General features: G+C 39.4%; 1 protein-coding gene across 3 annotated transcripts in view; it reads right to left on the minus strand.

The window, feature by feature from the left end:
* Positions 1-633: 633 nt before the first annotated feature.
* BABAM2 (BRISC and BRCA1 A complex member 2) overlaps positions 634-13674 on the minus strand; it is a 171811-nt gene continuing 158770 nt past the window's right edge. For all 3 annotated transcript variants that reach the window (XM_042477082.1, XM_042477091.1, XM_042477074.1), the window contains exon 12: positions 634-1969. In XM_042477082.1, coding sequence (XP_042333016.1) covers positions 1906-1969 — 64 coding nt within the window. In that variant the 3' untranslated portion in view covers positions 634-1905. The remainder of the gene's footprint in view (positions 1970-13674) is intronic.

Below are 13674 nucleotides of genomic sequence, written 5' to 3' on the forward strand. Positions count from 1 at the left end.
TTGGCCTTTCAGACTGCTGCGGGAGGCCCAGCTCCTCCTGACTTTCCACTAGAAGGCAAAGCCTTTTCATTCAGGAAGATCTTTGACACCTGATTTCAGTTGCTGTAGGAGAACTGTGAAGACTCTCTATGGCCCGTTACAAATGGGCAGGAAAGTACGTGCTCAACACGTACTAGGGTTAGAAAGGGGCATCTCTTCCAGACGCCCCTAATCCTAGTACAGACTGAGTCCGTATGAAATGGCGGCGGCCGTTCCACACGGCCGTTGCCATCTTGACATAGTGGACACGCTGCGTCTGCACGTCGCACCCCAGAAATGACGCCGTGAGTGTGCGCTTCGGCACTTGCGGCGTCTCTTCTGGGGCACAGGAAGGAGCGCGATTTTCGCACTCCTTCTTTGCAGCGTCTGGAAACCGCGCCGTTTGGCTGCTGTGGTTCCCAGATGCTGAAACCAGTGGCGGCAGCAGACCACCACTTTTCAGCAGTCTGTAACCCGCCTATAAGTTCTTTTATTGGTAGGTTCTTGTGTCTTCATTTTTTTTTTTAAAAAAATGCTTTCATTCATTTTATGCTTTAATTGCACACTCTCTCATGCCCCATTTGTGGGAGAAAAGCAGGACATAAATGGAATAAATAATATAAATACTCAAGTTTTATAGTTGAGGAAAACAAAAAAGATCACTACATATCAGTAAAGTCTACTTATAATGATATTAGACAACTATAGGTTGAGTATTACAGTAGCAGTTATTACATTTAATTCCTTAAATCATAGCAGAACCAAGGTATGTTTTCAAATGTTATTTGGAATAGAAATACATTTCATTCCCTGCTGGAAAGCACCGTGAGCTATTTACAAAATAGGGGAAGTTACGCCACTGCTAGTCAGAGACAAGTGCCTTGCCTAAATGTATCACAGGAAAGGAAAAATAATGGTTCTGACGCTGAATGTACTATTTCTGTATTAGAAAGAATGAAACATCCACTTATGTTTTCTCGTAAAGTCCTCTAAACAGCAGGTTGTATGTTGAACAACTATATAGTATCTATTAATAAAGGGACTAGTACATTTTTTGAAGTTATGAACCTGTTTCAACAGTGATATTTATGTTTTTCATCAGAATTGTAAAGTTGGGTAGAAACACTGCTGCATCATAATTCACACTGCTGGTTTTTAGACAATATGTGTTCAAATAAGAGACATTTCTTGCTAAAAAACTGGATGAGAACTAAATATTTGTAGAGAATTGGAAAACAGCTAACAACAAGAATATGAAGTAATTCTACTAAAAGGGATCTGCCAATCAGAGATACTGGAACACTGTACCACCAGGCCTGCTGCTGTGGCAATAAAACGTTAATTTGGTTGTACTCTTTTGGACTCATATGGGCATACAGGTAACTGAAAATACATTAACATGGCAATGTTTTGTCCAATGTAGCCATTGTTTTATGGGTATTTTTAAATGGATGACAAAAATTCACAGAAGAACTCTAAACACTGACACAGAAAAGATTGTACAAATAAAGGGACACCAGTGGGCAAATCTACATCCATTCTTTCCTTTTTAAATTTCTGTGAAGCAGGGGAAATAGAAAATATGTTTACGTACAGAAAATTCAGGAAAAGAAAACATGTTTTAAGTCACTCACGGTCCTCATCATATGTACACAGTGAGTTCAGTTGGTGAACAGAATGACACTACAGAAGCAACCCCCGCTATAACACTATTGAATGCCCCCATCCAAATATATTCATTCACACACACACACCAGAAAAACAAAACAGCAACAGAGACTGAAGCCCAATTGCTTCCAGGAAGTCTTCTTGCAGTCTGTTGACAAGCATGTGGATGTAAGAATTCGTTTGGTATCATCTCAGGATAAGGTTGTCCTTTGTTTCCCTTTAGAGCTTTCCATTGGCAAAGGCTGCCTCCTGGAACTGAGGGATGAATGTTTTGAAATAAGCCCTAATAAAAGAATAAAAGGGTTGACATTAGTAAAGATGAAAAGGAGAATACAATTGCCATGCATGGGCAAAATCTTCTAAAACATGCGTGCCTTCGAACAGATTAAGAGCTTTTCTGGCTGAAAATCCATTTGCGCTCCCCTCCAGTGCCTGCCTTGATCAAATACCTCAGTGTGACACATTTTTCTCAGACAATGGATGGTGCATACCTTTGCAATAACAGAAAGGGATATTTGTATTAATTTTGAAAAGGAAAAAAAAATCAAGACATATGCTGAATCACAATCATTTTCCAGTGGATTTCACTCTTCCAAGGAAATGTTTGTGGTCTTCATTGCTATTTTGTTATCAAATCTATTGATATTCCTAATGAAACAGGTATACAAATAAATACATATCACATACTGCTCCCTTCTCTTCTCCACAGCCCAGATTTAATAGTCTATTTTTTTTTAAATTCTAAGCAGAGTGGTACTCAACAGAGATCAACATGAAATATATACTCTTCTCTGAAGAACTTCAGAAACTGGCATACTAACCAATGCCTATCATACCATTTGCTTCAGTGCCAGGTAGTAGGAGCATCTATTATCCTCAGTTCTCACCATGCTTCTGGAGCAATTGCATTTATCCATGTTCTGACAGGCCACAGATACTTAGTAGATATGAACAATCAAGAAAGAATAAAAGCACAGCTGGTGGTGACCTGTGCTATTCATCTGATAAATCTCAGATCAGGACAGTACAAGAGAGAGCTGATCTTAAAGGGATCAGTTAAACCAATATATTGAGGAAACACAGTGGAATTTTAGAACAGTTGTATGTATAATTAGAGTTCACTGCCCAGGATCCAATAATTGCACTACACTCACACAACCCCCAGTTGTGTGGTGGCTATATCTTTTCAAAGCTCAAGGAAAGAGGCACCTGATGTGGATAATCAGTTCTCCTGAGCTGATATGGCCACTTAGGTTTGAGAGGTGTGAAAATAACCCAGTACCACACCACTGCAAGCTCCATTCTTCCTCTCTCTGTGTTTATCCTTCAATTCCATGTAACTACACTGGCAGAGTTTTCTGCTCTGCCGACATTAAATAGGATTTCAGCCAATATGTCTACTCTGGAGCTAGATCACCTAGCTGGATCATCTAAACACTTTAAGACTTAGGCACAGTATCCAAAACTGTTCTTATAATGGGTACAGCAATTGAACATTGACCCATAAAGCAAATAAATTTAAACAAATTTGAAGATGGTTTTTTGTGGGTTTTTCGGGCTATGTGGTCATATTCTAGAAGAGTTTTTTGTTTCGCCAGCATCTGTGGCTGGCATCTTCAGAGAATTTGAAGATGACCTGCATGGTTCTTTGCTATTAATGTATTTCATCTTGTAAATGTGTAGCAACACCTAAATGAACCTATAACTATGATTTGCAAGATTATTTTTTTTAAAAAAAAGAAAAGAAAAAATACTTAAATCAGAAGAGATAAAACCTTTCACTTTCTTCTGTAATTATACTGTGTTTTTCTGTGGGAGATATATTTAACATATGCGTATTTCTCTTCAGTAACATCTTTCTGAGCAAGTTTCTGGAGAGAAGGTAGCTGTAAATTATATATATTTTTTGTTTTATTATTTACAACGATTAGTATGATCAAACATGCCAAAAATGCCAGGCATTTCTTAATGCAATATTCAATGCCAAGCGTGCCTGAACATGGGGGGGGGGGGGGAATTAGTACTGAATGTCACAATCTGGTATAGGAGATTTAACATCTTTTGAACTCCAGTTATTCATCTTAATGGTACAGGCTGATAAACCTGAATAACTACAGAATCACACAACTACCATATCCTAAAAGCTATGTAGTCCTTGATTAACTATGTAGCAGTTCAATATTTCCCTCTATATAAGCCACACTACAAAAATGAAAATAATTTTAACATAGATTTGATTTTATTCAAGTAAAATGGGATAAATAGTCAATCAAACAAGAAGACAGCCAGCTATTCTTTTAACATTCTACATAAGGGCAGGTGGACAATGTCCCCTATTGTCCCAAACGTACAACTGTTTGTCAGCAGTTACACAAATACTCAGTTATCCATGCACCCACTATGCATTCATTTTAATTTGTTCTTTAAAACCAATGACTAAATACAACTGTTAATCCCAATTATAATAGAGTCACCAAATAAATGAGAACTTGGTAAATCTTCCTCTAGTGGGAATGGTTTGATGGTATACTTGGCTGCACCATGACCTCCATATCATGGATTCTATACCCATGGATTCAACCATCCATGGCCTGAAAATATATATTTTTTAAAAAAGAATTCCAAAAAGCAAACCTCAATTTTACTATTCTATTTACTATTCTACTATGCCACTGTATAAGCTGGGATTTGGGCATCCATGGATGTTGGTATCCACAGGGGTTCCTTGAACTAAACTCCAGCAGATACCAAAAGGCCCACCATAGAAGCAAAATTGTGGGGGCTTAAGATGAGACTTGTAGACACTCCTCAGTTCTTCAGAAGAAAGGTTTAAAAAATTCAACAGATGTATCAACAAACAGATACACTATGTTTACCCTTAAAAGTGTGTGATATAAATTAGGAGTAAGGTGAAGACAAAAATATGCAGTGGTATTTTTAAAAATTGTATGATGTATTTTTGCTATGATACTTCAGTTGTTTTGACATCTTTATAATATTTCTTTTCTTTCCTGCAGAACCATCAATGATGTTTTCTTTTTTAATAAAAACGTAGTTTTACAAAAACAAACTTACTAGAAGAAAAAAACAATTTTGCTTGTCTTCTGAATTACAGAGCAATTTCCCCAGGTCTATGACAAGCAGACCAGCTTGTGGGGGGAAAGTATACGCTGAGGTGTGTGTGAAAGTTTTAGTAAAGTTAGAACTGAGGTGCAAATTAATAGCTTGTAAGAAATGGTAGTGCATATAGAAAATACATTAAGAGAAATGTAACCATTGTTGACAGGACCAATTGCCTGATTTTATAATAAATATGAAAAGTAACAATATATGTTAAGATTTTCTTTGCAGAAAATGGGGGGGGGGGAGAGGGAATTCAATTATAAATTAATGAAATTTCTAACAACTTGAGGACAAGGGATGGCAGTTCACCTAGATACCATCTGCTATGCAAGAGATGTGGGTAGCTGATATCAAGTCTTTCTGTTGGTAGAAATGAGAGCTGGATTAAAGAGGCCACTGCCCTGCAACAGATGGAAACAACTTGGATGGGTTCACTGTGATATACAAAGGACTGCTGTGAAAGTAACAAAACCAACATTAATCTAGAGGAGCAATAATACAAAGAAAAACTTTTCTGTATGTATCAAACACAATGAAATTCTGTTAGTGTAACATCTAATGTTTAGATGTTAATCACTCTCTCTTTCAAACTGATACTAGTTCTTAAAGTTTGCCGCACGCTGCTGGCATGTTCCATTGTTTCTTTGCCACCTCAGGAAATGGTCTCTTGAATTCTCTTGATAATTTGGCATGCTAAATTTTCCCTGTGACATTCCTACTGTCTTTGTATGTGATGCCAATCTGAATAAGATCATATCTACCTTCAACTATGTGACTGTAGACTATGTAGCATTCAGCTTGTTACAGTGGTGCTTCATTATGGTATTTCCGACCTTCAAAATGGCTGGCAGTGTATACAATTAGCTTGCCTTTAGATTTTTGTGTAGTCTCCCACCACCACCTCGAACACACACATTCAAGCACTTGCCCTTTGAAAGTAAATGAGTGTGGCAACATCGACACTCAGACACACACCCAATATGAGCATGTAATTTAAACCATGGTTGCTGATCTAGCAAGTGATATGCACATGAAAGTCTTCTCTGCAGCACAAATTGCTTATTATGATTGTTGTTTTTATCTTAAAAAAACATTTAAAGCCAACAAATTAAAATAACAGCAAGTTCCAAACATTGCACACAATCTAAGGATAACTTTAATTATTGTAATGCAAATTTAAAGACAGCACAACAAGGTATGTGGTAAAATGATATGGAATGGCGCACAAACTTTAGGAAATTATACAATATAACATACGAAGTGTTTCTGCTGCTAGGAAATAAAAGCTGGACTGAAGAGGCTTGTGCTCAGCAAAAGAGGGCTTTTGAATGGGTCATTTCACCATAATGCACAACAGAGATTAAGAGAATAAGTCATCATATTGTGTCACTGGGGTAAAGAACAAAGTATTTGAAAAAGCTCTACTAGGGAAGCTGTTATCAAGGACTCATGGAATACAGTTCTCTAGCCATTGTGAGATTCTCCCCTACCAATGATGCTATGATAATTATCTGTGTGGAACTGAGATAGGCCAAATGGCTTTTGAGTGCTCCAGCTAAGCTGAGACTGCAAAAGACGGTAATTTATAATGATGTTCCTAAGTAATGCTTTGAGATCCAGCATGGCATAGTGGTTTGAGCATTTTACTACTACTCTAGAAACCATGGTTCAAACCCCTGCTTGGTCATGGAAATCCACTGGATGACCTTAGGCAAGTCACATGCTCTCAACTTCCTCAGAACAAATCTTGCCAAGAAAACCTTGTGATAGATTTGGGTTGCCGTAAGTCAGAAATGATTAAGGCACACAACAACAACAAGCAATGTTTCAGCAACTCTTCAAAAAATTTGACAAAGAAGCCTGCATGACTACATTTGTTTTGGAAATAGTCTGGAGCCTTCTTATTGTGTCAGGAATTGGGGGACTGAGGAGGAAAGTTGGGGCCAGCTCCTGTTGCCAGGACTTTTCTGAATTCTGCTAGGAGGTTTAGCCTCCCATGCAACCTGTTGTTATAATGTGTTACTTTTAATATGATTCCATATTGTTAGCCTCTCTGGATATTACATTGTATAATTTTAGGCGGGTTACAGACCGCCCATTTGGGGCGGGCTGTACCCGCCACTTTCCCCAGTGTATCGGTGCCTCAGCGGCCAGAACGCCACTTCCCCACAGCCTGAAAAGGGGTGTCCCTGGGGCTTCAAGCGGCATCGGGGAGGAGGAGAAAGGGGTTGCTTGGCCCCTTTCTCCTTTGGTCCGCTGGGTGCAGCCGTGTGAAGGCTGCGCCCAGCGGACCAAACCAGGAAGGAGCTCCGAAACGGAGCTCCTTACTGCTCTGCGCTAAGGGCGCACTAGACGCCCTGGCGCAGAGCGAGGACGTCACTTCCGCGACGCCCTGTATAGAGGTGGCGCAGTTGTGATGTCCTCATGGCGGCGGCCGTGTGGAACGGCCGCCGCCATTTTGTGTGTGATCCACGCGTCCTAGGGTTGGACGCCCCTTTTTAACCCTAGCATACACGGAGCGCGTACTAAAGTGCCCGTTTGTAACGGGCCCATGTGTGCAATTTTTATAACTGTATTTCTATTTTCATCATAAAGACACTTGTAGTAACCATCTCTGAAGGGCGGAAAATGAATAATTCAAAACAATCAACCAACCAACCAGTCAAATAAATTTGAGTTGTGGAAGGTGAAAGACTGTATATCACTAGTTAACACACACACACAAACACTTGTTATATTGGGGACCAGTAATATGTTTTTGGAAAACGCTGTACATTGATCAGTACAAGAAATGTTTCATGAGGCTGCAAAGAATACCTATCTTACATTAACACTATTATTCTTTGTAACTAAAAAGACTGTCTTGTTAAAAATAAAAAGTGAATATATAAAACAAATAAACAGTGATGACTGGCTGATTGTGTATCAGTTGTTAGAGAACATCAAGGATTCATACTTTATTATGACTTTTAAACAAGGAGGAAGAGTTGTCCTGTTTAATCTCCCAAGTATAGGAAAAACATCAACATGAAAAGATTTAGGGAGTAGCTGTATTTTCCTGAGGCAGTATCTAAGGAGCCACAGGCTGCTGTGGACTGCATTCTCTGTCATGATAGAAGGAAGCTTATTGCTCCTTCTGTTCTGTCCAGCAGCAAAAAGCTTAACCACTGCCATTATGCTGCTTCTAGTGGAGCCAAGAACAGTTGCATATTTCAGACATAGATCTTCGTAATTTCTTGAGATGCATGAGTCCAAGGATCTGAATGACCTCATGTTCTTCCCCAAATGCCTTAAGCTATGTCAGCCCTAGAGAAGGCGAATTAGTTAAATTCTTTAAAATTAAAATAAAACCATAATGGGAAAAAAAGAAGAAAAGGCCACTCTGTGACCTCCTGTCCCACAGTGACTAGAGAGCAGAATATAACCAATGCTCCACTGTACATCTCCCATCTCCTCCACTCAGGTAGGACTTCTCTGCCTAGTAGTGAAAGACTTCAATAGAGAAGAAGTTCAGTAACAGTTTTGGGCAAAAGAAAAGAGCCAAAGTTCCCTGGTCATACTTAAAAGTTTAGAAGCTTATACAAACATCAGTTGGGGCATCAAATAATATTTGATTTATGTCCTGCTGTTCTCCCAGAATGGAGAGAAGCTCAGTGTTAACACCTTTTTTCTGAAAAGTGATACAGAGACAAAAGAGAAATGGGAAAGCTGAGCTATCCATGTTTCCCTTCTTATTCCTTTCACATTTGAAAAACATTGGCTTGTGAGGGTTCCAGGAATTTTTCTAATGAAACATCCCCCTTACATTACACAAAGCAATTGCAAACCAGATTATATAGTACAGTGAGTCCTTGATATCTGCTGGAGTTTGGTTCCAGGACCCCCTATGGATACCAAAATCCACAGATGCTAAAGTTCCATTATACACAATGGCATAGTAAAATGGTATCCCTTATATAAAATGGCAAAATCAAAGTTTGCTTTTTGGAATTAAAAAAATAAAATAAATTTCAAGCCATGGATAGTTGAAACTGTGGATATGGACGGCTGATTTTACTCCATTTTCAGTTGCATTTTACATCCAGGAAGCAAAGTTGTAAGAATTTATGGTAAAGTAAAGGGAGGGGTACTGGTTAAATCTGTAATATCAAATAATGTATGTGTTTGCTTTTCCAATACAATAGGCCAGATAAAGAAAGAAAGAACATGTATTGTTTGATTGAATTACTTTATGTCTTACTTTATTATTTTATTGAATTACTTTATGTCAAATGACACACCATCTAGCTTACCCAAGCTGTGACTAAGGGTCCTTTTAAGAATTCAAAAGGGCTCATTTACATTTAGCAAACTGGGGTTCAAAGTTTGGGAAACAGTGTCTATAACATAAAATAAAGGTTCTTATCAATAGAAGGAAAATCATATTGTCATTTACCATTCAAGTACATGAAATCATGTATAGGAAAACTGTTCTCGTCTTCCAGTTGATGCCATGCTATCTGACAGCAAGACCCTCAGAGCTTTAGTTACATGCTCTAACTATTCCCGTTGACATACTTCTATCTGTTAATACTATTGGTACAGCTGCCCAGTGCTTTAAATGCCAAAAAGTGTCATCACAGAGAAAAAGTAAACATTATCCGATTGTTCAGATCGTTGGAACGATGGGAAGGAACAGTCTGAAGTGTGAACTTACCACCTAGAGTAGACAACTTATCATCAGTAGTCAGACTTCAACCTGATTTTCAATAACATGTGACATACTTCAAAAATAAAATAAATTGCAGAGTTGTCATCAACATTATGTAACATGCCAGCTAGAATTCTGCTGGTGACATAAGCTGGAGTAACAAGGGGATGAAGAGGAAGCCTTAGGATGGAAGCAGAGACTGCTCCTTCTTCATCAGTGCAAGGGCAGCTGGAAAGTGCCTAAGTACACTCCTGCAGCTGATCAGTGGCAGAGAGGTGGGTTGGAGCCACACCAGGAAATTTTCAGCTGGCTGCTGCATAATAAAGAAGCAATGGAAAAGAAGTGATCTCCACTTCCCAGATGACCGGAAAAAGTATTCAGGCAAAGGCTTATAGTCCATCAGTCTTTTATTTGGATCTTAGCCATAATTTCCTTCAAGAAGACCAATGCATGTCCTACAGACAGTCCTACCTTGTGACAGTTATCATCTGCTTTAATTGAGCTTCCCATAAGAGACTATATTCTATCTGCTGAGAAAGGATGGAGAAGAGGATCCTGGCAACCATACCAGTATTCACTTGCTGCTGCTGCTGCTGCTGTTGTTATGTGCCTTCAAGTTTTTTCTGACTTATGGCAACTTAACGTGAACCTATCATGTGTTTTTCTTGGCAATATTTGTTCAGAGGTGGTTTGCCATTGCCTTCCACTGAGACTGAGAGCATGTGACTTGCCCAAGGACACCTAGTGGGTTTCATGGCTGAACAGGGACTAGAACCCTGGTCTCCAGAGTCATAGTCAAACCACTATGCCACACTGGCTCTAGTACCAGCATTCACTCCTGAATCAAAATTAGAAAATCGATGGCGGGATACAGATCTCTGCTTTGCGGCGGTCTCCCGCCGGCGCCATTTGCTCCGCGCGGGAGCCGCAGCAGCCAAACCGCGCGGCTCCTGCGCGGAGCAAAAAAGAAGCTCCATTTCGGAGCTTCTTTTTGCGGCGCCTCTATGACGTCACGAGGCGCCGCTGGCGCATTCGCGACGTCATAGGTGCCGCGACACGTCTGGACGCTATGCGTCCAGTACGGAAAGATGGCGGCGCCCATGTGGAAGGGCGCCGCCATCTTGTACGTGTTCTATACGTACTAGGGTTAGGGGGGTGCCGCCCCTTCCTAACCCTAGTACGTATAGAATACGTACTATATGGCGGTTTGTATCCCGCCATAGTTTGGCTAGAGAAAGAAGTCAGATGGAGATCAGCAATGGAACATCATATATTCTTGCCATTAAATGGAGAGGCTGCAAGACTGGTGAATGGAAAGCATTCCAAGGCCAAGTCACATGCATATGCAGAAGCCACTGGACAAAGAACATGGGATGTAAGGGGCGTATGAGGTATAGGGGGCCAGAGAATGATGGGCGAAGAGGTAGGAAACTGCTCAGAAAAATAAGAGTCAGAAACAAAGGAAAAAGCTTACTACAGACCTAGTTGGTGTTGCTAGTCAGATTGGGAAACCTATATGAATTTAATATGTAAAAATTACATATTTCAGTTTCACAGTAGGTGCAACAGGGGACTTAGGATTTATTGACCCATTTCTTCTTTTCATTGGCTTGCTTCTCAGAACAATAAAATAGAAAACCAAGCATCCCAATAATAATAATAATTAAAACTTCTATCCTGACATTAGTTTCAGTGCTACACTCAGAGGCTGAGGGACAAGCTGAAGTGACAGAAAAAGTTGAAAATGGCTTTCAGAAATATTAACACATAATAATAATATAATGGCTATCAAACCTTTCTAATCTTCTTAATAGAAGTCACTTATCTCCATGATGCCTGATTGATTGATTTAAGCAAACACTTCTATGTTTTTATTTATTTATGCAAACATATTCATGAACAAGATTTTGATATCAAAATCATTTCAGTTCAGATCAAATCCCCCTTAAATCAGCATTCTTCAGATGGGGACAACAAATCAAGAGAACTGCTCCATTCTTCACCACAGAAACCTAGAAGTAAATTCAAAAAGAAAGACCAAGCAGAGATCATAAGACTCTATGTCTTTGACCTATTCATCTCAGACTATAATTATGATGTTGCCAATTCATAATAATGTCATGTTACATAAAGGATGTCAACAGTGCGGCCACAAAGTGTATCCAAATTCTTGTAAAACCCTCTGACGATACAGTTTTTGAAGCTCAGACTGGTAATTCTAAAGGCTTTATAGTTCCCTATTCTTGCTTCAACTTGTCTTGAAACAAAGAAAACTTGTTTTGAAAATGCTTGCCACCCACAGCTGTCTGTTCTTGGGCATTTGACGAGGAGAGGGCCAGCCCTTCCCTGACCACACGTAGTCTGGCTGGCTGTTTTTGTACAACTCCCAGTAATTAACCTTTAAAAGCACAAAAGACAGATAATAGGATGCTCTCAAAGACAGGGCTGCCACCTTCCCAAATGCAGTGACCCAGAGACACATAGTAGGCCTGAGGATGGTTATAAAAAGACAGAGGTGATTTCAAGATATTCAGTTACATAAGTAGTAATAAAACCAAAGTGATCAAGGCAAAAAGGTTAAATGTCAAAAACATGTAGGAACATATTCTAACAATCTGTTGAAGTAACAGACAGATGTATTTGGGGCTGCAGGGAAACAGGAATGGAGTCACTGAACTATTCATCGTGGAAAATGCTTCAAAACCTCTTTGCCACTTGTAACTCCAGCACAAAATTGCATTGATAACTGTATGGGAACAATGTGAAAGCTAGTCTGAGCTCTTTGGAGAAAAAACAAAATGTAAGTGAAAGAAAATTACAACTGTGTTCGTCATCATGTCTCAGATACAAGAAAAGTGTTAACCCCCCATGCGTAAACTTAATTTCAAAAGTGATTATGGGGAAGTGAATGTATTTCTTTGTGTGGCAGTTAATATTACAGCATTCTCCATGTTCTCTGTGACAGAACAGCACTGGAGCCAAGGGCAGGTCGGCCACATCTGCACCAGATGAAGTGCAGTTCTGACTTTGAAAAAAAAAGTATAAACCAGGCACACCACATTAAAACATCTAAATTTTTGGCAGGCCCTTAACAAAGCCTGGGGAGGGGAGTCACATGTGGCCCGTGGGCTTCACTCTCCTACACCTGGTATATAAGAGAAGGCAATACCGTCATGACTTAACTTCTGCAATACGCTTTATATAGGGCTACCCCTGCATCTAATCTGGAAACGTCAACTCATTCAAAATATAGCAGCCAGGGTGGTCACTGGGAAATCTAGAGATGACCATATTATATCTTTATTAAAGTCTCTTCACTGGCGGCCTATTAGTTTCCAGGCACTTTACAAGGTATTGGTTATAACTTTTAAAGCCCTTCAGGGCTTAGGTCCAGCCTACTTATGGGATCGCCTTCTCCCATATAATCCATTGAGGTCCTCTAATAAAAATCTACTGCAGTCAGCTAAAACTAGGCATGCTGCAGTTACTCAGAGGACCTTTACTTCTGCCGCTCCCAAATTATGGAATAGCCTGCCGGAGGAGATTAGATGTATTACTAGTCTTGATTGCTTTAAAAACGAAATCAAGACATATCTCTTCTAGCAAGCATTCCCGGATTAATATTTTAGCAAACCTGTATTTTAATCATTCAACAACTGCCCTTAACTATCTCTGCTTTGTAATTTTAATAATTGTTTTAATAATTGCTTAATAATTTAATTGTATTTTACTGTGGCTGGGAAGGTTAGGGATACAATGGTAGCAAGTGATTATTGTATTTTAGGAATGTCTTTCGTGTTAGCTCCTTCGATCTTCTGGAGAAGTGGGATACAAGTAATAATAATAATAATAATAATTGGCTGTTAAGTTCCAGCAACAGAAATACTTAAAGCCAGTCCAAAAGAGCATGGACTAAAACTTTCTGCTACCCTTGCCCCCCAAAACCTGTAGATAATGCACTGCATCTGCATGCAGAGATACTCCATTAAGCAAACAATGAAGAGTAATTGCAGTTTGGAAGAGTTCTGCTCAGTAACGCAAGGGCTGTGTAACTGGTTAATGTTGAATGTGTTCATGTGTCCTCAGGTTATAGTTGCTGTGTCTGTAACCTGAGATCAAAGGCATGCCTTTTCAATCTCTTCATAAATAGGACAAAACAATATACTTAAAAGTCT

Source organism: Sceloporus undulatus, chromosome 1 (assembly GCF_019175285.1).
Source record: "Sceloporus undulatus isolate JIND9_A2432 ecotype Alabama chromosome 1, SceUnd_v1.1, whole genome shotgun sequence".
In the NCBI taxonomy this organism is placed as follows: Eukaryota; Metazoa; Chordata; class Lepidosauria; order Squamata; family Phrynosomatidae; genus Sceloporus; species Sceloporus undulatus.